This window comes from Eurypyga helias, unplaced genomic scaffold, assembly GCF_000690775.1.
Source record: "Eurypyga helias isolate BGI_N326 unplaced genomic scaffold, ASM69077v1 scaffold38597, whole genome shotgun sequence".
In the NCBI taxonomy this organism is placed as follows: Eukaryota; Metazoa; Chordata; class Aves; order Eurypygiformes; family Eurypygidae; genus Eurypyga; species Eurypyga helias.
The window spans coordinates 33,117-59,144 of NW_010263401.1; the positions used below are offsets into that span (position 1 = coordinate 33,117).

General features: G+C 37.9%; 1 protein-coding gene across 1 annotated transcript; it reads right to left on the reverse strand.

The window, feature by feature from the left end:
• Positions 1 to 968: 968 nt before the first annotated feature.
• Positions 969 to 24,837, reverse strand: HBS1L (HBS1-like translational GTPase). Its single transcript, XM_010156005.1, has 14 exons — positions 24,809 to 24,837; positions 19,041 to 19,297; positions 18,400 to 18,565; positions 16,001 to 16,118; positions 13,460 to 13,606; positions 12,701 to 12,775; positions 11,788 to 11,905; positions 11,538 to 11,606; positions 8,246 to 8,350; positions 6,136 to 6,226; positions 4,435 to 4,543; positions 3,743 to 3,843; positions 2,696 to 2,840; positions 969 to 1,629 (listed from the first exon to the last, which is right to left on the reverse strand). The coding sequence occupies exons 1-14, from the start codon at positions 24,835 to 24,837 to the stop codon at positions 1,618 to 1,620; spliced, it is 1,542 nt and encodes a 513-aa protein (XP_010154307.1). The 3' UTR covers positions 969 to 1,617.
• Between the last annotated feature and the right edge of the window lie 1,191 nt (positions 24,838 to 26,028).

The window sequence follows — 26,028 nt, forward strand, 5'->3', positions numbered from 1 at the left end:
AGCAGCTTGGCGGTATGAATCTCCAGAATCCAGCAAGTGCACCGAAACCTTCACGGCTGGCTTGTTGAAACAGGTAAGTATTGAAATGCAATTACTGGTCTATAAAAAGAGGTAACAAACAGTGATAATTCCTAAGCTTTGGTTATGGCAATAACGGTTTTCAGATATTCCAGATTTGTAAGTTTTTACAAAAGTCATTTCCATGTAAAGCATTGCTGATATTTCTGCAAATGTGCACACAGTCAACAGCACAATTTATCTGTGTGGTCAAGTGCAGGTATGTTCCTGAACTGGGGCTACAGCATTTACCTACCAAAAAAAACCATCCCCATGTGGGAAGAGTAGGTGTGGCCTGTACATGACTTTGAACTATCATAGGCTTTTTGTGTTCTCCACTACACAGGGGACAGATTTACTTCGGTTAACCCCAGTGACTGATGCTCTGGTTCCTTCCCCCCACTACTAACTATGGTCAAAGTAGAGTTGTCTCCACCCCGCACTTGTATGCAGGTCCTGAAACACCTGGGGTCCTCTCAGACTTCCTAATGAAAAAAAGCCTTCCAAGGCGTAACGTGTGCCTGTCCTGAGCGTATGGGGGAGGTGGCAGAAGAAGGACCCTCTTTCCAGTTGTGACCTTTCACCTGCCCTACAACTGAAAAAGCGAGAAGGGGTTACAGGCTTGAGTAAGCACAACAATCTGGCATTAGCATACATCCCAAGATTAAACTTCCAGCTTTTGTTCAAAAGAGCACCAAAGGCTGGATGAGAGAGATGCTAAGCCCAGTACACAGCTGCGCAGAGTAACGTGAGAAAAACTGAAATTATTTCCACAGAGAGACAAGTCGTGTGCCAGTTCCACATTTTAACTTGTAAGTTTACCATGAAACTTCTGAGTTATGGAAGGTTAAGATTGTTTTAACACAACTTAGGAATGTCTGAATAACAAGACATGAAGGAAACAAAAATTATGCTCAGACAAAGTTATTTTATTATTCTTATGGTTTAAAAAATAAAATTAGCCAATGTTGGCACAGCTTCCACTACAAAGCAAAAGAAAACTTTTTTAAATAAACTTTGGGACAGGGAAAACAATCCCAGGATAATACTACATGCCATTCTCTTGAAACCAAAGTAAAGAGTTCTTTTTTCCCCTGAATATGCATTCAACTCAAACCTAAAAATATATTAGGTCAATAAAGTTACTTTACTGAATTAATGTGCAGCAAAAAAGCAAATCAAAGAAAATGTGTAAACAATTTATGTCTGGAAGTAAGGAGTTTGTTTGATGATGATTCATCATCTTTTTCTCTAATTCAACTTTCTAGGATTTTTCCATCAAGTTCTCTAAGAGCTAAATTCCAAATGGAGAAACACACGTGATTCTTGAGATCGAGAGGTGCAACATCAGCTGTTCCTTGTCAGTTGGCACCTTGTTCTGCAGTGGGAGAGGCAGATGAAGGGCTCCCCAGGCATCTCACATGATTTAGCTTTTGCCATCATTGTCTTCTCCCCAGTTAATTGCACTTGTTCCTTCAACTGAAGTAACTGGATTCTTAAACAGAAGTTTGGCTATCTGATCACATTTTTGGTTGGATGGCAGACGTTCTGGGATCACTGTCATTCTTTAATCTAAACATATAAGCAAAGGAAAAACAAACCACACCCTATGGTGAAAAATGAAGCACTAAATGTAAAAAGTTCACAGCTTTTTCAACATGACATAGTTAGCTGTGGAAAAAATAAATTCCTTTTGCTCTGAAATTCTCTGGAACAAGATCAAAAGTACTAAACCAGTAACTTCTTCATAACAATCAAGGAGTTTAGTCCCCAGTTCTACAAGCATTGGGCAACACAGAACTAAACAGTACCCTACTCACTTCAAGTTAAATTTAATGAACAATGGTTGCAAGATCAAATCCCTAATTCTGGATCCTATTTAAGACCAGACAGATTGTTAAGGGAGTTAAAGTTCCATAATGTCCAGAGCCTCTGACAGACCTAGCACAACATTCCTACACACACAGAGAGAAGCCAGAAATCCTCATGCTCTACTTTCAACTTTTGACATTAAATGACTCAGCTTTAAGTGTCAGTACCAGAACTTGGTTAATGTGACTAAATCTCTCTCCCTCAGGCCTAGAATTAGAACATAAATTCTAAACCAAAAATCCATGCAAGATTTTTTAAAGTGACAGATAGAGGGACATTCATATTCTTTGTGCCTAATAGAAGGCAAAACATTTATATTTAGCCCCACAGTTTTTGCTTCCTCTCTCACTCACACAGGATCAGAAATTGTCTATAGGCACTGGTAAGAATCAAATGTGCAATTGTCTTTTAAGGCTAACAGATGTGGTACCCAAAGTAGCCACCATAAAAATGGCCAACACTTTCTATTTAGAAACTACTTCTGGTATTTCTGTACAGGCAATTAGATGTCAGAAAGACTGATGTATGTTAAAATAGTGAATCGTTATTTTTTAACTTGGGGGGGGGGAATTCACAACATTCAAAAATTCTAAATAGAATAATTTTTGCTCCTAATATATTGAACAGAATCGTAAATTCAGCATAATAAATTCATTTTGTAGGGCAAAGGGTGTAAAAACGGGTCTTAACCATAAAAACTAAATGCCATGTGAAAGATAACACCGTTCCCTTAAAGTACAGGAAGTCCCTTACAAAAAGGTCCTACCTCTGTGACAACTCCTGCAGCAATAGTGGAACCACTGTAGCGTAACATAAACCTCCCAAGCTCTTTAAAATCTTTATACAACTCTAGAGCAACAGGTCTTTGAGTCTGTAGTTCTATAAGAGCATTCTGTCCTTTAGTCAAGAACCTGCAGAGAAATAAGCAGAAAACTTTATTATAAACATACACAGGCATAAATGAAAAAGAACAGTGAAGAAATAGAAAAAAATCAACTTAAACCCAAAATCTTGATTTCAGGTATAACCCAAACCATCAGACTGAAACCTCATTTGTCTGGAGCATAACCTTTTAAAAAGGCAGCTGAGTTTTCTTTAAAAACAGAAGGGCGTCCACTACAACATTGAGCAAACTGTCTTGAAGTTAATTATCTCATCAATACCTGTTATTTATGTCTAGTAGAAATCAAGTTTTGTTTCAAACCCAACAACTAAAGAACCAATTCATTGCTCTGCAGATGTCATGATTTTTCTTCCCATTACCTTTCAGCAACAGTTTCAGGGATGCAATTTCTAGAAAAGGATTATTCTGATAACACTGTATGTATCAAATAGCATTTCTATCTAATACAGCTTTAAATAACTAGAGGGATGATCCCACCATTTAACTTGTATAGGAAGACTCCCTAAATACCTCTTTTTCTGACCCACTGTCTAGTTGAGTTTATTTTAGACAGTAACCCATCTCCAGAGTTATAGCAAGGATCCCGTGCTATTACAGGAAAAAAGGAAATAATGTTTAAAAAAAAAAAAAATCCTTTAAGTGCAGGGCTGATGATCTAGGATTCATTCCCAGCTCTGCACATGATCCTAGGCAAGTCATTTTACTTCTCAGGTGCTCAGCATTTATCAAGGGGGCAGGAGATTTTCCACTTTGCAAACCACTCTGAAATCTAAACATGAAACCAACTAAAAGAATGAAAGCTTATTCTTATACACACATTATTATTTCATAATAGAACCTGCTTGATATACCACATAACCCAAATTTAGCCCATTTCTTGAGTAATTATTAACTATTCAAAACACTTACTTAGGTTTTTTCTTTGTCACTTCACCAGTGCTTTTGTGCAGGACACTCAACAGTCTTCTAATAGTAGCAGGTTCACTTACAGTTTGATAGTGTAAAAGCACCTAAAAATATTTTTTGAGTTATTAAACATTCAGAAATCCTTGAAAACATCAACTTCTTTTATGACTGATTGTTTTAAACAAATGCTTATAAAGCTTCTCTCACAGGAACACTTACCTCACATTCAGTAACTGTTCCCAGTTTCTAAACTTTGTGATGTCTACAGATATGACACAGAGGTCATGTATTAATTAATCATAAATACATTTTTCATCATCAAACGCTTTGCTTTTGCCACTTCAGGGAAGTTCTGTAGCATGAACTGATATTTTACTTATTTTAAGAGGTATCTTACAACAAAGTGCATTATTATACTCCTACAAGGAGTGAGCTTTCTGAAGGACAGCCTAGCATGACTGTGGTGGAACTCATGTTCTCTGAAATGGCTCAGCTATGTACTAAAAGCCAGCAAGAATATGCATAAGCAGCCACAACAGCCCCTTACATCGTATTCAAATTACAGAAGAATCCATTTCCTCTGGACAGAAATGCTTCTGGATGCTAAATGCCTCTTATATTCAGGGAGTCGAACATGGAGAGGAAAAGCCCTGAGCAACCCGTAATGAACACAGGAACTTTTCACAGAGACTTACAGGAAATCCTTTAGTGATTGGAACCTCAATATTGAAGATGAGAACCCGAGCTCTGAAACGAGTACAAACTTTAATGGGTTCCTTAGGATCACAAAATACACAGCCAACACTACAAGAGAGGAGAATAAGAGAGACTGATGTGTAACTTGACATACCAGCGTTAATCACTGCACTGGAAAAAGATAAATGTTTAAGACAAGGAAAGCAAAGGCAACAACACTTTAATATAACCTGGGGAGAGGGGCGGAAATCAGGAACACCCTATTAAAGGCTGTAACGAAATTAATTCCTAGACAATGTCTACGGTATTTTGTGGGTATGCATGAAGAAGTCTGTCTAGTTCAGTGAACAATTACGTCCATTGCTAATCAGTTTCTAAAAATGTCACTGTTTCCTGTGCGTAGGTACTTTGAAGAATTAGACTTTCATTCAGAGATTAATTGTTCCGTATCAATAACAGAAAATACTGCAGGGTGCCTAAAATTGCAGTGCTGCTGCCTGTAACTCAGCGATTTTGTGGATAAAGGAACATTGTGATCAGGACTCTCAACACCTGACCTCTCAGCAGCACTCATTTAAAAAAAACCCTACATCAAGTTATAATAAAGCTGCTGCTTGTTACAAGTTGGCAGGAAGACTAGACACAGCTCTTTCACAGTGGCTAGTTTTAGCCATCTAAAATGAAAGGAAAATTAATCCCACCCAGAAAAAGTGACTTGAGAACAATCAGCATGTTTAAACGTGCACATCAGATGTAAGCAAATTTCATTAATATCAGGAGGACTTAAAACTTTGTACTTTTCTTGACAAACCTAATGTATCTCCAAAAGATGAATGACATCAGGGTAACAAATTGACTCAAGCCTTCATTCAACAAGTAGAACAAGACTTTTTTCCCCTCTGTTTACCAGAGAGAATCTCAGCCCATTATGAAATGGCAATACAGAAAAGCCTGTATTTTTCCCTTAAAGAAGAGCACAAATATGTAAAACTATCAATGCAAAGAGTTTTTTCAAACAGTAGCTTGAAAGTTTGCTGTCTGAAGTCCAACTGGAATGTAAAAAAGCTGAAATTATGGATCTAATTTTCTAGCCTGAACAACTAACTCTTACCTAACAGCTTCAGGCTCACACAGCATGAAACCTATAGGCTGAAATATACACACAGAGATCTGTCTCACTAATGCATCAGACACCCCAAAAAAGGGTCAGCAAAACATTTACCAAAACAAATGCTGCAAGCAGCTAAATGTGTTGGATAAACAGTTTCCATCAATCCCACTTGTCCACGTTTACTTATTGTTATACAGTGGCAGCTGTTTGGATGAGTTTTCTTAGGATGATTTAAGGTTCGATACGCTCTTCAAAAATATTTTGGTTTATTTACCAATAAGGATTGACTTAATTCAGCAATTAAAACTTCCAAGGACAAGTGCTAAGGCAAAAGGCTTTGAGGGTTACCAGTGTCAGCACCAGGGCAAAGTAGGAAAACTAGCAGTATTCTTCTGAGGTTGCCGTTGTGCATGCAGCAGATGTTTCCAACGTTTGTACATGCAAGCCAGGTGATATGCATCACTTCGGTTTTAAATATCCTGGTAGCCACATCATTCTTCAAGTAAACCGCTGATTGTTAAGTGTAATAGTTATAAAACTTTTCATTAAAAACAAACCGTTACTTAGACTGAAACCCAGCTTTGCTCACTTGATTTTGATGATATCCATGCCGGTCAAAGTGAGACTAACGTGATCTCCCGCTGCAGCCCAATCAACTGGTTCATCGTGCAGTGTGATTCCTGGAAATGAGTAAGAACAGAACCTTACAGTGAAGTACCTAGGTTCCGAGCTACAAACAAACAGCTCTGTTTGGGCCATTTGTGCTTCATCAACCATTACTCATCAATTTTCAGTATGAATGGGTTGAGAGTAAAAGCTCTTTAACCAAGAAGACTGAGGAAGCTTTTTTCCCCCTTGGTGAAGACTCACTATTCTCTCACCCCACCCTGCACAATAACATGGCTTTATTTAAGCCAGAGGAGGGGACCTGGCACTTGTCACACAGCGCAGATGACGCAGTCCCGAAAATGCCGTAGTACTAATATCTCCATATCTGCCCCACCCATCCTTTGAGGCACACGCACACCCTCGACCGCATCTTTCATGCACTTTAATGGTACTATGTCAACTTTCATTTACCTTAAGTGGGTTTGCTGACTCTTTCATAAAAAAAAGCGTAACTGATGCCTTTTGTTCGTGACATTGCATCTATTAGAAAGCATCTTTAAAAGTAGTTTTATTCTGGTTTTAATTTATATCAATCACTTTAAAAGAAAACCTGTTTGGTGGGTAAGGACAAAACTAATTGCTCCTGACTTCACATTCTGAGGTTTCTGGTAGACACCAAGACAGAAAGAAAAAACCCGTTTTTTTATAAATATTGCATACATTTATAGGATGTAGTTCTGTTTCACTACAGTTTGTATTTATTGATTTGTAAATCTGTTCCCAAAACCACTTGTGAAAAACATGCCAGAAAGCATCATTCAACTACAAGCATGTTAAATACTGTTTTTTAAGCAGTCTTGATAATTATTTCACATATATGTGCAATTCTCACAGGGTAAGTGAAACTTAAGCCTCTTGAAATGTAAAAATGGAATCCTAATGTGCACACTACCCTTTATAAATATCGTACGATAAATTTAATCTCATCGTTACATTAAATATAAATAACAAATGCTGAAGGAACTAATACCTCCAACCTTCACCGGCACTTCAGCCGTATGAGAGGCAGTACAAAAGAAAAAAAAAAATCATACAATTGTTCCATTGGGGATACTCAGACAAAACACATCTTTTTCCATTGCTGCTTCCTTCACTCCCAAAACAGAGGAGCAATGACAGTGGTCTGATACCCGTGCTGATCCACATTATTGTAACATTCCTGGGCATGCGAACAATATGCAAACAACCGTATAAACAGGCATACACTGAAAGGCTTCCCAAATGAGCACTGGATGAGCTGGTTCTGGAACAGAACAGGACAGTCGAACCAGCACACTGCTGATAAATAGATACAAGGTGAATAGATACAGAAATCTATCCATCTGTTTCGAGGGCTTTTTTTTGTTATTTCGTCAATGTAGAAAAATCAATTTTATGTTTCTCTTTGCATATGAGACAAAACTAAATCTGCAGTACATAGACAGCAAGCTTAAACAGCTAAAAAGTTAATATCCTGACTTAGCAATTCCTCTTTTCAGAAGTCAAATGTATTTAAATTCAATTTTCTGCCTTTTCGTAGTTGCTCAGGACAATTGTATCCTGAAAGTTTGTGTATTATGAAAGGATCAGTGACAAATCTCATGAACATCAAATAGCAGAGGCTTAATTCTCAAGCTTTTTTACATCTAATTCATAAGATTAATTTCTAAAGGTTGTTCAACATCCTCACACTTCCTAACAGCAGTAACACTCCCTAGCAAAGCTGAATATTCATGATTCCTGTATTGCATATTTTTATAGACATTGCTGGAATTCAGATGTTTTTACAGGTTCTTCATAAAGCAGTGTCAAAAGTCATGAGCCTACAACATTTGGAATATCTGATATGGTAAAAAAAGGTTAAAAAGCCATGCAAGATTTCATATACATAGACATATTTATACAGACACAGTCACATCTAAAGAAATTCGTTTTATGCTTTCACATTTTATGTTTGACAGTTAGTATCAGTTTGACAGTCAGTTACCATTTCAGTAACTGCTTCTAGCCCAGTATTGACCTGAAAGTAAACACGCTTCTGAAGACTGTACCTTTTGCAGTGCAAGTTTCATTGGGAGGCATTGCCAGAAGTCGTTCTCCAACCTGAATATAGCCTGCTTCTATTTTACCAGTCACACAAAATCCTGATCCTTGGTCTGTAATAAACACAGTAACAATTTCAAAAAGGCTTCATAACAAGGTCAATTTCCCCATCAGATGTTAGCCCTTCAGCAATGCATAGATAAGTTTTTAATATAATGAAGACAGGGCTTTTTTTCCCCAGTACTTGCAAGTTAGCCAGCTGTGCATCATAATGAAAATGAAACGTTAAATTCAAAACCTCCAGATCTTATGTTTTTCAGAACTAAGGGAGAAATATCCTTCTTCAATCAAACGTAGATAGATGAAGAAATATCTTTTTGTTTTTCAGTATTAGATTAGGCCCCTGAATTTCTAGCAATTTTATTTAATTCAGCAGTTTCTCACTACAATTACAGATCTAAAACATACCACAGACCTATCATAAAAATTCTCATGAATACAGGTGCAAATTCTTATGCCATTTTCTGTTTTAACTGAGTCAGACTCCTACATGCTCAGTCTGCATATTGCTTTTACTCTTGGAAAGACAAAAGATTAGTTCAGTCCTATTTAATATGAGAACCTATTTATAACTGTGGATGAGTTAAGCATTTCTGAATAAAAGATGTGCAAAGTCTTTCTTCTTCAATGTCCTGATAGTCTGTTCATTATTTGAACATGTCAGTTATTTTCAACAGATGTGCTACAGGTACACATTTACGCACATACCTTAAGAAATGCCTCATCTCCTTAGCATGTGTTTGCAGGTGTGTTTAAAAAGAATCCTCTGAAGTGATTCTACAATGACATTTACAGTATCCATACATCAGAATTCAGGGATGACCAAGCACCTTAGTATTTTGTATGTCCCATTAGATCAAAAGCTTAATTTAAATCTGAATTCAAAAGAGCAAGTTGACCTCAAATCTTGATGTCACATACTATCAACTTGCTCTTTTGCATCCATCTCCGTTATTGCAGAATGCTTCCGTCTACCAGCTGGAAAATATTACCAGTATGCCTGCAAACTGATTTTCTGCCATTCATTCCAGCAAATAAGATGAATGCAGTCAATTAACAGATGACATTGGATGTCAGAAGAACAGACAACTGGAGAAGCAGATACTTCTAGAAAAAGAATCCCCACGTCATGGTACATATATCACCTCAGTGCAGTTACACAAAAGAACCTGAAGCTGGCTGTGCAAGCACTTGCAGGCAACCAGAAGTGTGCACTGGTTCCAGGTTCCCAAACACGCCCAAAGCACCATCAAGAACCATTTCACTTCTCCGAATGGCTTGGTAAGCCAGCGCGGTGTTTGGAAGGCTCCCATGATGACTGCTTCCTGCAAAGGGTCAGCTTCCTTCAGCTCCCCATAAAATCAATGCAAGTACAAAATGGACAGTGGGGGACAGAGCCAGGGCCTAAAAAATGGCGTTCCTGTGTGTCATGGTACTTGGGTTCTGACAGGTCAAGTTCTTTGTCCTCAGGACTTGGCTGCTGGACAAGGCTTTTCTGAAGTCAGGTCAAGTCATACCCTAGGCAGCATTATAATATGGTGAGTGAGGACTGATGCAGTGACAAAGGAATTTACAAGGACCTCTTGGATCAGGAGATAGCTTGCCTAGAGAGAATATTAGCTGTTGTCCTCTGTAGCCCAGGCTGAGCTAGATGAATTCTATGTGTGGGTAACCTTAATAAAGAAAAGGGTTTGCCAAACTACGTAAGAGTACGCTCAGCACTCTCACTTTTTTTGCACACTTGTATGGACAGCTTCTCCTGAGCATGCACAGGCCTGGGATAGACCTGCGAACAACTCCTGATTCATGTACTTGTACCTGCAGCTACTTCCTCTGGTGGCATCCAAATTAATTAAGTTTTGAGATCACAAGGTAAGAAAAAAAGAACCTAAAAAACCCCTAAAAGGCCACATTTAGTGATAAAGCCTGTATATGTAAACTGAGTCCCTTCCAAAGCCATTTTTTTTTTTTATACTTTGGCAAAAATGTAGACTTTTCCCCAGAACAGATTTAGTCAAAACTGCTCATTTTGTGAAACTTAACACAAAACTAATCACTGCAACAAAAAAGTTGTGATAATATTTTGAAAGATCTCAATCAATAATCCTAACCCACTTTCCCACAGTTCACAAAATTAAAAAAAAAAAAAAATATACAGGGACAAGCCTAGATGATGAAACTAGTGGTAACACACTAGGGTGAATTCTCATGCAAGGTTTCAATATTCAACATTATGGCTTCGGTACCTTAAGTCAGCTAACCTACGGCAAGTACAGCACCTACTATTTTTTCAAAGACCCACATGAAAATTGCACAAAACTGATTTTTCCAATTACAATCAGTATTTTGATCTGGTTTGTTTGTACTTCCCCTATAAAAACCCTATATATAAAGTAACATTTCTTTTAAAATATGAACCTCAATAATAAAATTTGATTACACATATTTGCAACATTTCAAATCATGCTGTTATTTAGTTTGTGATGTTTCTCAGGAGATTTATGGAACATTCCAAACGGGATGACTATGACAAAAACTTATTTATTCTAAATTACCTGTAAATGTAAATGCATTTAACTGAAAAAAGAATCAAGTTTACCACGAAAACCTTAAAGGCTCGAGACAGTCTAATTTCTCCAGAGAGTGGGAATAAAACTGGTTATAGTTACTTGCTGTCCATATCTCTATTAGTGCTAGGGAATAGGTAGCTGCCTTTTACTAAACCCTTGGCTGATTGTAAGAGTCTTACCACTACCATCCACCTTTTCTTCCGCTTTACCACCCCAAATTTTTATATGAGAATGAAGGAATTTATCATTATTTACAGCTACAACAATGAACATAAAAGGAACAAGTCAAGCTTTTTTAAAATCTAGGAGTGGAAGGTAAAAGACCTCAAAGTCAAAATCATAAAAAGTTTGAGAAACATTCGTTTTAGGCAACAAGAACCAGTTTGGGAAAGAGAAACTCCAAAATTCTGTCCCACAGAACCATCAACTCATTATATAGCAAATTAGCTGGTCATGCAGATTTGCTTCCTCAATTTCTGTTCCATGGTGTTTCTCCTTCAGCCGTACTATCTAAAATTTGACAAAGAATGGTGCTTGAAAACTTACTATTCCTGTTCAAAACCACTGATACACATAAAGCTCCTACTTTAAGTCTTAGTCTTACATTGTTTTTCAACTCGTTTTAAGTATCAGGGAAATAATGGTGGAAAATATTATAGAAACGACCAACCTTTAAAAACATCCGCAACACACAACCTAAATGGTTTATCCACTGACCTCTGTGGGGGCTTGAAAGAATCTGCAAATAAATTGATAAGACCTTTTAGAATTTCTGTATTCAGTAACTCAACTGCTCACTTAGCGATAAGTCAACTGTATTACGTTCTAAAGACTTTGTCCTACTTTTCCCACAAATTAAAAGTTTTGACATACGCAGGACTAAGATATATTAGTTTTTGAATGAGGAAAGTTGCACTAACCGATTTGCTCTAACAAACACTTTCCTTTATACCACTGTGTGAGGTCACCTGACTGGCCTCTTGTGACCAGGTTTTCACCACCAAGGCCGCTTGTTGGGACATAAGCCACATCTGATTCCTAATTACAAAAACAGAACAGACATTAGGCCTACATTAAGGACAGGATCTTCTAGCAGAAGCAAGAGGTGAATTTTTTTTTGACACTGCACATCTAAGCTACAAAAGAACAGTCGGGGCATTCACATTTCCCTCAGAGAAGGCAGATTATTCAGTGGGTCCATTTCCTTTCTGTCTACCTCTTGCCTGATCACAGTGCTCTAATGAAGAGTTGGAGATATTTAAATATGACATTAGCAACATTAACAACTAGAAACTGAGTTCAGGTAACAAACTCCAGTTCCATATCTGGCAGCCAAAACTTTTGTTTGAATGGCTGTTTTATGTATAGGGATTTCAGGAAGGCCACAGCCAGTCCAAACAGACAGTAGTTGGAATTGAGAAAACGTGAGAACAGCCACGAATGGCAAATGGAGGGTGTTTTTAGTAGCTCATAATCCACACTGCCACCTGCTCTGCTATAAAACTCTCTACTGTCACTGATGTCCTCTTGAACATCAAGATAGACAATCCTTGGTCTGTTCTGCTTCACAGACAATAATCCCAAGAAACTACAAATGAGAAGAGTGACCCAAAGATTCAACAGACCTAAACAAAGATGATGACAGAGTTTTAAAGAACTGAATAACCTTATCCAGGGCTCAATGTTCACCCTACCAGTAAGAAAAGGCGTCTGCTATGCTATGTGCACACAGTAGTAGCAGGAAAAGTGACACAAAGTTATTTGACTGTAAGAAAAGCTCATCCTACCCAAATACTTGAACAAAGCAATGAAGACCTCAGAAATCTACATTACCTTAAAGCCAGCTTGTTTAAGAAACTGGCCAAGCTTGCTCGTAATTTCCTGAAATCGCTCCTGCTGCCAATTGACCTAAAACAGAAAACAGATTATGATAACAAAATTGTAGATTTTTAACCATGACTCAAACATACAACTGAATGTCAACAACTCTGTAGTATCAGCAGTTGTTCCTCACACACAACACTCTCTATAAATACAAGGTTTCCAGGTGGATTCATAGTTGAATGCATAAGAGCATACACATTAACAATTATTGATAACAAAAAACACACCACTTAACTTGTAAGCTACTTCAGTTTGATTTGTCATTGAACAGCACCCTTTTGTGTGTGTGTGTTTACACAAAATTCAGATTCAGCAAGAATACATTCAACATAGTAATAGTCTAAAACACAACTAGTAATATTTAACACACCTTACAGGTTCAACTAAACCTCTTGGGGTCTTGACCTGAATGACCAACACGATGCCCTTGCAGATGCCACTGGGTTAACTGCTTATGAGATTTTCACAAGTACAGAGGGACCCCTACTCATTTTAGCACCAATACCACCCCGCTGTGTGCTTTGAAAATTCACCCATAAATAAAACCAGAAGTATTGTAAAGTCTAAACACAAGACAGAGCTTAGAATCAAAAAAAGAAACAATACTTAATTATTAGTTTCACAATATTGATTCTTAAATTTAGGGTCCACAATCCTAAATGGAAGCGCTTCAAGTAAATGAGGAAAAAAAAAAAAAAGAGCACGTACCTGGTCCATTTTATTGACTGCAACAGCTAGCTGTGTCACTCCAAGAGAGCGCACTAATAATCCATGTTCTCGAGTTTGTCCACCTGTCTCAAACCCTGCTTCAAACTCTCCTCGGCTAGCATCCACAACCAAAATAGCCACATCAGCCTAGAAATAAATAAAAAAAAAAAAACCAACAAAACCAAAAGTGGTTAAGAGATGGGAATAATCTGGATGAATATGTCAATCGACAACATTACACACAAAATGTATTTTACATGGGAGGAATCCTGTAAATTAAAGTTGATGTGCTTCAAATGTAATTGAAACTGCTCAGTCCTGTCTGTGTGATGCCCACTTCAGTAAGTTATGGCATTATGTCATCTCATGTCATAAACCAACATTTTCTGGTAAACACAAGCCAGCTATTGGTTTTGGGAACCTGTCCTCTTCAAATAAACTACTATGGATGTGCTGTACAGATCTCAACTAAAGTGGCCAGTGCTCCAGAAGCTTAAGAACGACTATGAGCACAATGTCCAGTCCTCCCTGTCTCAGTCTGTACACTTTCATAGTGAGAAGCTGCAAAAATTAGAGATAAATCACCTCAGTATGTAACTGAGACAACCAGCTGAATGCATGTACCAAGCAACACCAACAGGCGTAAAAAATAAAAGGTACTGCTGTCAAGAGGCAGGTATAAGACAATTTCATGGGACTGATGGATATAAAGGGAAAAAGGAGGAGATAAATTGGTACTTTCTCCCTTTCCTGACATGCTTATGCTTCAGGATGCCAGGAGAAGGAACACAGCACATTGTCCTGGTTCTGAATTTCCCTTGCCTTGCCTTGTGCTAGGCATGAAATCCCCACAGCTCATACAAAGACTGCAGAAGTGTGAGAACGGGGCAAGGATGAAAGATGATTTTCCCCACAGCACTCAGCCTCAGAGGCGCATTGCAGTGAACTTCTCCCTCAAAAGGAGGACATGCTGTATTTTGTACATTATGAAAACCGTATCTCAGGACTTATGTGAATTAACCAATATGTATCAAAGGCCAGATCCTGGCCCTGATAAGCCTGATTTGCATTCTGCGTAACAGCAGTTGGGGATTCACCTCCTAACAGAATACTCTACGTTAAAAAGGCATCAGAGACATTTCCACGTTTGCTTTCTGCCACACATTGCTTCAGCGCTGAGCCTACTCTAACAGGCAACAGAAACTTGCAAAGTTTCAGTGATTCCTTAATAGGCTCCAGAACAGACCAGCACCTCACCATCCTGAGAGCTGAAGGAACACAGAGATACCAAGTCTTATTCGGCCAGCTCCATCTTCTGCCGAACCGATACAACTGCTGGTGGACCTGCAAGTCTTCCCTTAACACTTCGGCCTGCATTCCTTTGCCCCCAGAAGATAAACCAATTCAAATTAAAGTCGTCAAGAAAACGGCGTGGCTGAGACATCATTTTCCGCTATTCTGAAACTAAACCTCCCTTTCCAATTTTAAAACTCCTGAACTTCTTACGCCATATGCTCCACAATACAGATGGCTGTACAAGCTCCACACCATAATTTGCAAACTTGTGGCTATTCTGCAGCCCAGCCACTGGGTCACAAGGTCTGTGTTCTTGCCCAGGCTCTGCTTCAGAGATAGAGCAGAATGCGGGGCAAATCAGAGAACTATACTGTAGGAAGATTATCTGTAAAATCATACTAACAGTATCCATCCTTACTGAGATCTTCAGGTAAAACTCACATTTCAGACTGTAATAACATGCACAAAGCAAAATCACAGCAGCTTAGCTTTGTAAAAAAAATACTTTTGATTACACGTATACTTTGCAGAATCAATTCCACTATTCAAAAAAGGGTGCCTTTAAGTGGACAAAACCTCACACAATTTACATCATGTAACCACATGTTATTCTTCCTTCCCTCCAATTCATTATTTTCATAAATGAACTAACTAACCCTTATGAGAATGGTAAGCGTCCTTCTGAATTCAATGGGTAGTGCTCAACACTTTTGACTTTATCTGCTGTTCCTAAAGCAAGTGGGACACAGTCTCTGCAAATGTCCTGCTGACAACACAGATACATTCTGCATAAACTTCCTTATCTTTTTTATATGGAATGGAAAAACATAACAGAGAAGAATGCCTTTTGTTTGACCTCTCCAAATATTTTCTTCTTTGGTCTCAATACCACTTAAAATCATTACCTACAAGACCACTTTCACAGAACTTCTTGTTGAGTAGACATATGCCACATCTGAATAGCTTTCAAAGCTTAACTCTGATTTTATCAAACTGCAACTTAGCATTCAAATTACTTCCCTAATAAAACTCTGGACCAAAAAGGTAATGTCCCGAAAAGAGAAAAGCAACTGCCTTTAAACAAGCACATTCTTCTGAAAGTTTAGAAAACTCATTAAAACCTTAAAAGGTATCTTAGTACCATCAATGATTCCATTTCATCTTAGATTTTAAAAGCTGAAGAAAACCAATTTAAAAAAAGTTACAAATAATGCTGTTGCGAAAAAAGCTTTAGACCATCTCTACCTGTGCAGCTCCTGTGATCATATTTGGAATGAAGTCTTTGTGGCCTGGAGCATCCATCAGTGTAATTACTTTAGTCTTTGTCTCAAATTTGGTCATACCCACATCCATTGTCACTCCCCTTAAACAAAGCATACATACAACATACCATTAAGACTGCTTTGAAATCTTCATAGAGATACGAAGTAAGCTATGAAACACACAATCATGAAATTACACACTTCACAGCTTTCATTTGTTTCAGCCTGCACAAAAACATTGAAAGAAACCTGCTTTCTGGAAAAGCGGACCTCTGGAGCTGCCTTTCAGTAACACTAGTTGAGAAGAAATGAACGCCCAGAATTCACAGTACTAACTCCATGCAATGTAGACTATGTCCCAACAAGCACAGCGAGAACATGAAAATTCTACTCCATATTTACATCATTACCAATTCTACTTTTAATACTTAGCTCTTCAGAAACAGACATCATAGAGTTACAGTAACACAGCCAAGAATACAAAAGCTAGAAGGTATGGGACTACACGAATATAGTTATACATTTAACAAGGTCCACATGCAGAACTACTGTTTATCAAGGAGGGATCGCAGCGCTTTGACTCAGTTTCACAACCCACTAAGAACCCCAGGTTCTGCCCAGCACACAGGATAGGATTCATCTGATGAAGTGTAGACACTTATCATGCACATATCTGTATCTGGGTTAGTCATCTGCATGTCCCTGTGTAGAGGATGAAGACAGTCAGGCAATTTCAAGGGACAAAAGTATCTGTGCTAATGTGACACATCAAAATATATGCTACTTCCAATGACAAAAAACAACCCCCAAAATAACTCCCCCTAACATTTACAGATAGCTCCAGGAAGTTTTTGTTTAGAACTACAAAACTCAAAGTAAAGAGAAGCCATAATCAATCAAAATACCAAGTCAGAAAACTTTTTCCTTAATAATTACATTTTAACTTCTGAAGAGAAGTCTGGTACCTAAATGCACAACTGTTGGGTACTAAAAAAATCATAGATTGAAGGGAATCACTTTTAAGGCTCATGAGAGTTATCCACAAACTTTACTTTTTACTTTCTGTTAACATTTTACTCTTTGCAAGCAATAAATACTTGTCTCTATTTCTGGTTTCCCATGTTAATTACATCCTATCAAAGGTAGCTTGTATTAATAAAACTAACATACTTAATATGGTGTTCAATTATTCCATGGGAGATCTGTGAAAGGAAGCGACCTTCAAAGTTTGTCTGTTTTACACCCAGCTACATCTGTGGATTAAGAAAAAGACCTTTTCCCCTGATCAGCTTTTCTTCTTTTACATCCTTAGAATATAATGGCATGAGAACACTACCATTACATTATCATCAGCCTTAACTGCTGTAAGGCTACTTAAAAAACACCAAAAATCTGTGTTTCGTTGCTTCAAGGTTGTTCCCTCCTTCCCTGTGCCTGCACCAACTCACCTCACTCCCCCACACTCATATTTGTATGTGCAATTGGTACATGAAAGGACTCACACAGGCAAAAGTTTAGCTATATTCAGCTGTATACTGCAAAAGCGTATCCACCTTTAAAAACAAACAGCTACACACTCGGCAGGGACTGCGTTACTCCATGTTCTTCAGCCTCAGTTTACACTGTGAAGGTTCTCTCTCCAACCAGAGGAACTTATATGCTATAAAACCGTGGATGACTAGTGATCATAAAAATATAAACACATAAGAAAATGCCTTTTTCTATTATGCTGTGAATACATATCGTATCTTTAGGTTCCCATACAGTGGTTTTAAGAGCTCTTACAGATTTGTTTCTTTTACATTAGCTTCACTACTTCCTCATTACATACTCTTTCAGTATGATAAAATTTAAAATTAAAGTTTCATATTTCAAGTTAAAAAATTAAGGGCAGTTTTTAAAGAACACAAATACAGTTAATTATGATTTTATATTCAACATAATGTAAGTCACACGATGAACTGACATTTCAGTGCTTAATTTGTAATTCTGACACGCTTTCATAGAAAAATTTAACCTAGAACTCTCCCATACAACAATAACCGAACTGAGAGAAATTTGGCAGCAATAAACCAGTATGGCAGCTTTAAATAAACTAACTCAGTTACTGGAAGCATTTCACACTGTAGTCCTACACTGCACTCTACAGCACAGAAACAGGTGAGGAAACACTCAACTCGTTCACATTCCTTATAACCAAACAAGGATATATTTTTCTCTTGATAACATGTAGTCAGGTAAACAAAATATCTGTTAATAAGTTATTTAGCCAATACTTCAAACATTTAGAATATTTCTAGCAAAGCGTTATTAGTAGATTGGTATTACCTAAAAAATGCTTTTAGGAAAAAAAGGGTAATTCCCATTAAATGATATTTTTACCTTTCTCTTTCTTCACCAGTTTCATCCAAGACCCATGCATAGGCAAACGATGCTTTGCCAGCCTTCTTAGATTCCTGTTCGTATTTGTGCATAGTTCTTTTGTTCACATTCCCCAAAAGGTAGAGAAGATGACCCATTAAAGTACTTTTACCTGCATCAACATGGCCTACGGAGGGAAAGAAATATATCGACTTCATTAATTTATGCATTTTAAATATAGTACAAGAAACATACTAAAACATATACAAATCACATGCACTAACAATGCTTGTGCAATCCATAGAATTCACAATCCTGTAAGACAGAGACATAGGAAGACCATTTATTAAACCAGTCAGTTAGCATGACAGCCATATAGCACCTCCAAATTCCTACTGAAAAGAACACACTGCAAAAATGAAACCAAACCAAAGTACATTTTACTATAATGTCAAAAGGAAGCTAAGTCAACCTCACTGTCTAGTTGAGGTCACCTGAATGTACTCCCTTCCAAAGAATAACAGTCAAGCAGATAAGACTGAAAACTGTACGAGACTTCCCTTCCATGGAGAAAGGACAGTTTCATTTCTGTACCTCTTCCAGATTCAATCAACAAAGATTTTAATCTCTATGTTTGTCAAAATATAATTTAACAGTATTACCTATTACCACCAAATTAAGCAGTTGCTTTCCTCCTTGTCTCTTCTCCAACTCTGCTTTCACATCTATTTGTGGTTTTGTCTTGCTTGACTTTTTTACTGGAGTAGGCACCGTATTCTGCTCTTCTGAAACCTGAACTACTTGGGATGACAGAGTAGATTTTGAGACTGCCTCAAGTACCCCAGGAGCTACACTGATATCTTCAGTTAACAGTCCTTTCTGAGGTGTGTTAGCATGGCCATTTTCTTCAGCAATCACACTAGGGGGAAAAAAGAGAAAACACAAGGAATGCAAATGACACAGAAGCCATAGAAATACAGGAGAGAAATTGAGTTTTCCCTTCACTATCACGTAAGCCACAGACAAAGAGTAGGTGATAAGCCCATTAAAGTGGAAGTGATAAGCAGCTGGATACAAACTGCACAGATACCAGCTCTGAACATCTTGTCTGAAAAGCACTGTGTACAAAAGCAAGATAAGAAATAATCTTGTAAAATACATGAAACAGATAAAGAAAAGCTTCCCACAGCTACTTCTTTTAACAGGGAGGTCAAGGACAGTTGTGCAGAACAACTAGATAGAGCTGGTCATCTCTGAAAGAAAAGCCCGAGTCAAATTTGAAGCATCAATCCTGTAATAGCTTCCACATGCAAGTATTGCAGCTGAACGTAGGAATGTTCTACTGTGAGAACAGCAAGATAGCACCGAGTAGATACTAAGCATATCTGAGCTGCAATTTAAGGCACAAGATTTGGATTTCCCAACACCTTTCTTTAACACCCTATTCTCCCACAGATCACCATACTAATCCTAAGAGTAAATAATTCTAAATATATTATCTTCTTACACTCTCTCCATCTGTCTGTCCGATTGGTAAATGAGGATATTTTCCTAATTTCATAGAAGCATAGAATGGTTTGGGTTGGAAGGGACCTTAAAGATCATCTAGTTCCAGCCCCCCTGCCATGGGCAGGGACACCTTCCACTAGACCAGGTTGCTCAAAGCCTCATCCAGCCTGGCCTTGAACACTTCCAGGGATGGGGCATCCACAGCTTCTCTGGGCAGCCTGTTCCAGTGCCTCACCACCCTCTCTGGGAAGAATTTTTCCCAGATATCCCATATAAATCTCCCCGCTTTCAATTTAAACCCATTACCCCTTGTCTTGTCACTACAGGCACTTGTAAAAAGTGTCCCCCCCTCCAGCTTCCTTGTAGTCCCTTCAGGTACTAGAATGTGCTATAAGGTCTCCCCGGAGCCTTCTCTTCTCCAGGCTGAACAAGCCCAACTCCCTCAGCCTGTCCCCTTAATTTGCACAAGCATTCTGAGAATATGTAGTATGATTCTTCATGTGCTATGACAAAGGTGACCATTAACAAAAAAATGCTAAGTAACCTCTTCAAGAGAGCAAAAACTTCCTTCCTGCCTGACAGAGCTCCATGGTGAGGCATTAATATAAGCAGGAAGGCAGGTATAGAAGCAGTTATTACAGGTGTGACAACGTTGTATCATGGCAAACTTCAATATACAAACCACTGACTATTACAATATATTGAAGATACCTTAAAAAAAAAAAAAGCATTTAAAACTTTATCCAAGGAGAAGAGGCTTCTTCCTCTGGAAAACTGGAAATCCTTTCCAATGCAGTACCACTGTGCTGTGGGCTGCTTTCTACAGCACAGATTCATGCAGGCTCTGACTCGTGCCTCCAAAGTGAGTGCGAATTTTTCCACTCTCTGCTTTCTGTTTACGTAACACAATTAACTTTCCAGTTTTCCTCTCTTCAGCTTCTATAAACAAAGCTACTTATTTTTGTACTTCAGAATCCCACATCATACTTTTATTTGACATTACTTTTTATTTCCTGTCTGTGTTATATTAGTCCCTTTCCATTACACTTATCTCAGGATATAATAAAGCCCAAGCATGTGAGCCTACTGAACAAACTTTAAGAGTTATTATCTAAAAGATTAAATCTACAAAATGTTCAGACTGAATGCAGTATTAGCCTCTCATTATAGCAATAAGCAAATGGGACATTTTATAGGAGTCCCTATTTCCCCTCCATTTCAGAACCCACCTATGTAATCCAGCACTGCTCTGACACCCAACAGAACACCCAAAGCCAACATTTTCTCTTGACCGTGAGACCCCAAAACAGAAATGCCCACACTGGGTATTTTTTGGCTGCAGTTCCGCAACGCAAGGCCAGGGTCTTGCATGAAGGCTGGATACACAGGCGCATGTTTCTCAAATTAGCTAAGCAAAGAACTTAAGTTTCTGCCAGCCATGCTGGCTGCAGGAGCGCAGATGGTACATGTGCTTCTGAGTAAAGAGGGACAGACAGTTCTGCACAAAGTCTATTCACAAGAAATTATCCTAGCAAAATATTTTAAACCACTTGAAGGAGAAGGACAAGTTTATATCAAACTACTGCCTTAGGTCACACGATCACGACATTTTAGATTTGACACTACAAAACCAGCTGTACTGTATCACGAAGTATAGCCTTGGACAAGCACCCATATACAGCATCATTTCTTTACAAGCTGAATACCCTTTATGAGAAGATACACTTGATTCTCTAAATTCCAAAAATTAGTGGGTCATCATTGGTTTAGAAACAGCTACGGAGAAAGGTGATTACACATGAACTATTCTACAGAAAAAACAGTCACTTATTTGTGCTTTCTTTTACTGGAAAAGATAAGTGCATTTCTATAAGGCTGAACAGAAGACTATTTTGTAAAATTCCTTAAACAGTATATTAAGTTGAAAATCTACTTTGGAATACCACAACAATTACTACATCCAGTATCTCTTCAAGTACATCTTACTTCATAAAAATTGACTGAAATCAAGTAGATAGAAGGCAAGTATGCAGAGAGTTGCAGTGACAAAACTTTCTACATGTTTTAGTAACCTGTTTAAAGTCATCTGAATGATAAAATACACCAGATAATTTTTGCCTGAATCATGTATTAAGGGAGCCTCATATATGTACAATTAATTTGCATCAGACATCTTTCATCAAGCTTAAGACTCTCTCCCGTATTTTTCCTTTTTTCCAGATAAAGTTCAGTGTCAGCATAACATCTAGCACTTTCACACCAAAGTACTATGACTACTGCCAATATGCAAAGGTCATACTGTAATGCAAATATGGCATTTCACATTGGTATCAAGTTTTCTTCCTTGTAATTCTAATATTTGAAGTTCTGGAAAGAAGCATTTGTATAAGAAGCCATATCAAAGCAGCCTTTGAAGCTTGCAATAGTTTTCTCTCCTTTTCAATGTCTGAATTCTTCCCAAACCAAATTTTCAAAAATGAAAAAAATTTTAAAAGGAAAATATTTAGATGAAGCTGCAAGTAATGTGACTCAAAACCAGAACTGTCATGGTTTTCTGTATCTTTCCAAAACATATTCAAAAGACTGTCACATCAAGCCTATTAAAAGACGAAAGGGTAGTTTGAAACATTATTTGTAAGCTTCTAAGTTGTTTAGCTAGGTAATGATATTTTTCTAATCCCAGAAGCTCAGATCTTCCTGCAGGCCAAAGCCAATGCAAGTAAGGATTCCAAAAACCAGGATGGATATTGAGTGGTAGAATTCAAACTAATTACAGCACCTGAATCATGGTTATTGCCAGATAAAATAACTATTCTCACAATTCTTAGTAGCTTTTATTGTGACTACCACTGCCTAAGGCTGCCAAATAGTTTTTGAGTGGTGCAAAGAAAAAGTGCTAGATAAAATGAGTGAAAAGTGACTCCAGCCATCATAACATTAGGCCTTGCTCTATTTATAGTTTTAGAGGTTTCAGACATTAACCGTGTTTTGTGAACCTGAAAGCAACCTGTGCCATGATAAACCAAGACTTGCCATTTCAGAGGAGAAACATCACAACGGACAGAGTGTACAATCTACCTACAGAGCATCTGTGATAAGTCAGCTTTTTGCTGACCAGCGTTGGGGAAAGGGAGAGTGAGTTTATTGCTAGGTACCTAAACACAAAGATGGGCAGATGAAATGTACAATTCCAGTCTCATGGAAGTATATGAAGAGAGATGCAGCAATAAGACCCAAAGAGTTGGCTATTACCCATGGCAACCAGATGAGTAGTTCATTGAGAGTTTGACAACAGGTCAGAAAAAACTTCCCATGCTGTCTTGTCAACAAGGACCATAAAACTGAGTAAAATGTTAGTTACATCACAGTTTTCTGAGGAAAATTATTAAATACAACATATGCTGTTACAGACATGTTAGAAAACACTCAATCTCTCACAAATGTTCAAAGGTTCACACTACCATGCATTGAAAGAACCACCTGAAAACCTATCTGCTGAACATTAACCCTACATAATTTAACTCTGAAACATTATTTTCAATCTCCTAGTCTGGACATTTAGTGAATTATTTTTATACAACCGACTCTTTCGGAGTACTTATAGTCATTACAAGAATGTCTACATTTATTTCCCCTTTCAAAATTATTAATTACACAATAATGGTCAGGCTCGTTAAAATAATCACCCTTTTTTTCCTCACAGCTTCTTCTAGCTTCCTTCATGACTTTTTCACTGATTTTTTTCAAAATTATTGAATTGAAAATTTCTGTCAGAAGACAGAGCATACAGGATAGCATACCAGTACCCAGTATGTTGCTAGTGGAAAAAAAAGCCTGGTGAATAATTTGACTAGAGCATCAGAAAAAAAGTTTGCCAGAAGTGAGCAAACTCCATTTTCTGTAGACAATCCATGATTAGCGTATTTCATGACTTCTAATAATCCATTCATTTTTAAATAAGATTTATTATTATGAGTTCATACCTCATAACAGAATTAATCATAAAGACTGAATAGCTAGTCAAAGAATAGTTGGTTTTGCTAATGGTAGGCCACTGGATTTAAAAACATGGTCCATGAATTACCTTTAAGATCCCATAAAAAGGTGACAACAAAAAGTAGTGATGTTTTAGCATGTATGCACCTTCTAATGGTGTCTGCACCAACACCATACAAATATTTGAGGGTGAGAGTAGGGGACAGTTACAGGTGCTTTAGAATCCATGCTGCTATGAATAATTTATAACACTGTGGTTTTGGTCAGTGACATAAACTATGAACTTAGAAATCTGTATTATTATAAATCCTCTGCAATATCAATGGGTCTGAAAAGAGTCAAAAGAATGAGGCTTTCTTAAGTGTTAATACACAGATTAATTCTGTTCCCTGACAACTCACCCTTATTCTGTCAATAATCCAGAAGATAACTGCAGAAGGAAAAACCCAACTCTGATACTCCTGGTGTTGAGGCTGGGGTTCATGTCTTGCTTTATTTTTCAAGTTTAGAAACTGATGCCTACAAAGTCATTACAAGCTTGCAAGATAATGCTAGTGCTTTGGCTAACCACAAAGTTATTTAGCACAGACTTTATGCAGGGACTGTGGAAAGGAGCTGGTCATGCTCCAACTGGTAGGAAAAGAATCAGGAGAGCAAACGCCACTACCCTACACAGAGAAGGAAAAATATGATGCAAATACGGTCAGGGCCTCCTCCCTCATTCTTAATGTCAAGGTCCTAATGCCTTGGCAGTGCCTCCACAGTGGTCTTTAGGACAAAAGAAGAAAGGAGGCCATCTCGGACTCCTTGAAGCAGGGTTCTTCAGATGTGAAGAAAACTTCAAAATTTAGTCTATGCTTTCTTCCATATTCACTGATTGGCTGTGCTGCAAATCTCATGGTCTTTTACAAATCACTCCACTTACCGATTTTTCCCACTTAAAGCTAAATGCATAGTGCGCATCCTATTTCAGTCCTCAAGACCACTTTTGTGCATCCTCAAAAGAGGCTTGTTCTCAATTAGTATTTCAGCAGTACTACTAAGTAAGTGAAGTGAATTAAAAACCATCTTCACAATACTGAGGATATAACCAAAGGGTTTACCAACAGGTCTTGAAGTCTTAATTTTTCCTCCCACAAAAAAAAAGCATGTCACTAAGCTGGAAGCAAGCATGATACAAACTATTTCAAGGTTCCTGAAGAGAAGCAGTGTGGCTAATAACCAATAACTAATAAGAGCCAACCATCTTTACTCAGAGACTGAGTCATCAGTAGCCTATATCCAGGCATTACTACAGTCCACAGATCAGGAGACCTTATCTTCTCCTTCCCTATAGAGCAGGCACACATTACCGGGTGTAGTAGTTGCCAAGTAAGTATCAGAGATGCAAAATTCTGCATTTGCTCTTTTTTATAAACAAACATTTTAAATAGTTATTATTACAGCTAAAAAAATCAAATCACTAGTATCCAGGATTAGCTGGCAGATCTGTTTCACTCACTTAAGATTTCTTTCTGCTTGTAAATTTCTATCCAAATTAATTGAATCTACAAAAGTCCCCATGAAACACTCCAACTTACAAGGAGTGTAGTAGCAAACCAGAGATGAAGGTGCCATGACACTGACAGGAATTTTGTGATCCAAACCCTGTTGTCACACCCATAGTCACATTATTAGAGGCAAAGGGTGGGGAGGGGAATGTTCCCTTTTATATATTGCAAATCTCAAACAGCATAGAAAGAGGATTTTGAAAAGTCCAGAGCTTATGGCATGTAAGTAGCTGAAATAAAGTGATATCTCTTAGCAGCATAAAGGCAGTAACTACATGAGCTTCAGACCTCGTATTGTATGTGCTTAAGAGACTAGGTAAACGCAACTGCTTGCTTTCTACAGTTATCCAGCACACACAAGACACTGTAAAATAAAGACCATACTACCCTCTTACTCCCAAAAATGCCTCCCAGATCAGAACTACTTTGTGGGATGAGTTTGGGATGCTGGTACTGCTTAGGCTTGTGAATTTTTTTCTTGAGAATGAACTGTGGAATTTCTTGCCACAGATTATGTGGCTATTGTGTGTTCAAAAACAGAATAAGCACATCCAAGTAATAAAAATCCATTAACTGGCGGATGCAGTTGCTAAAC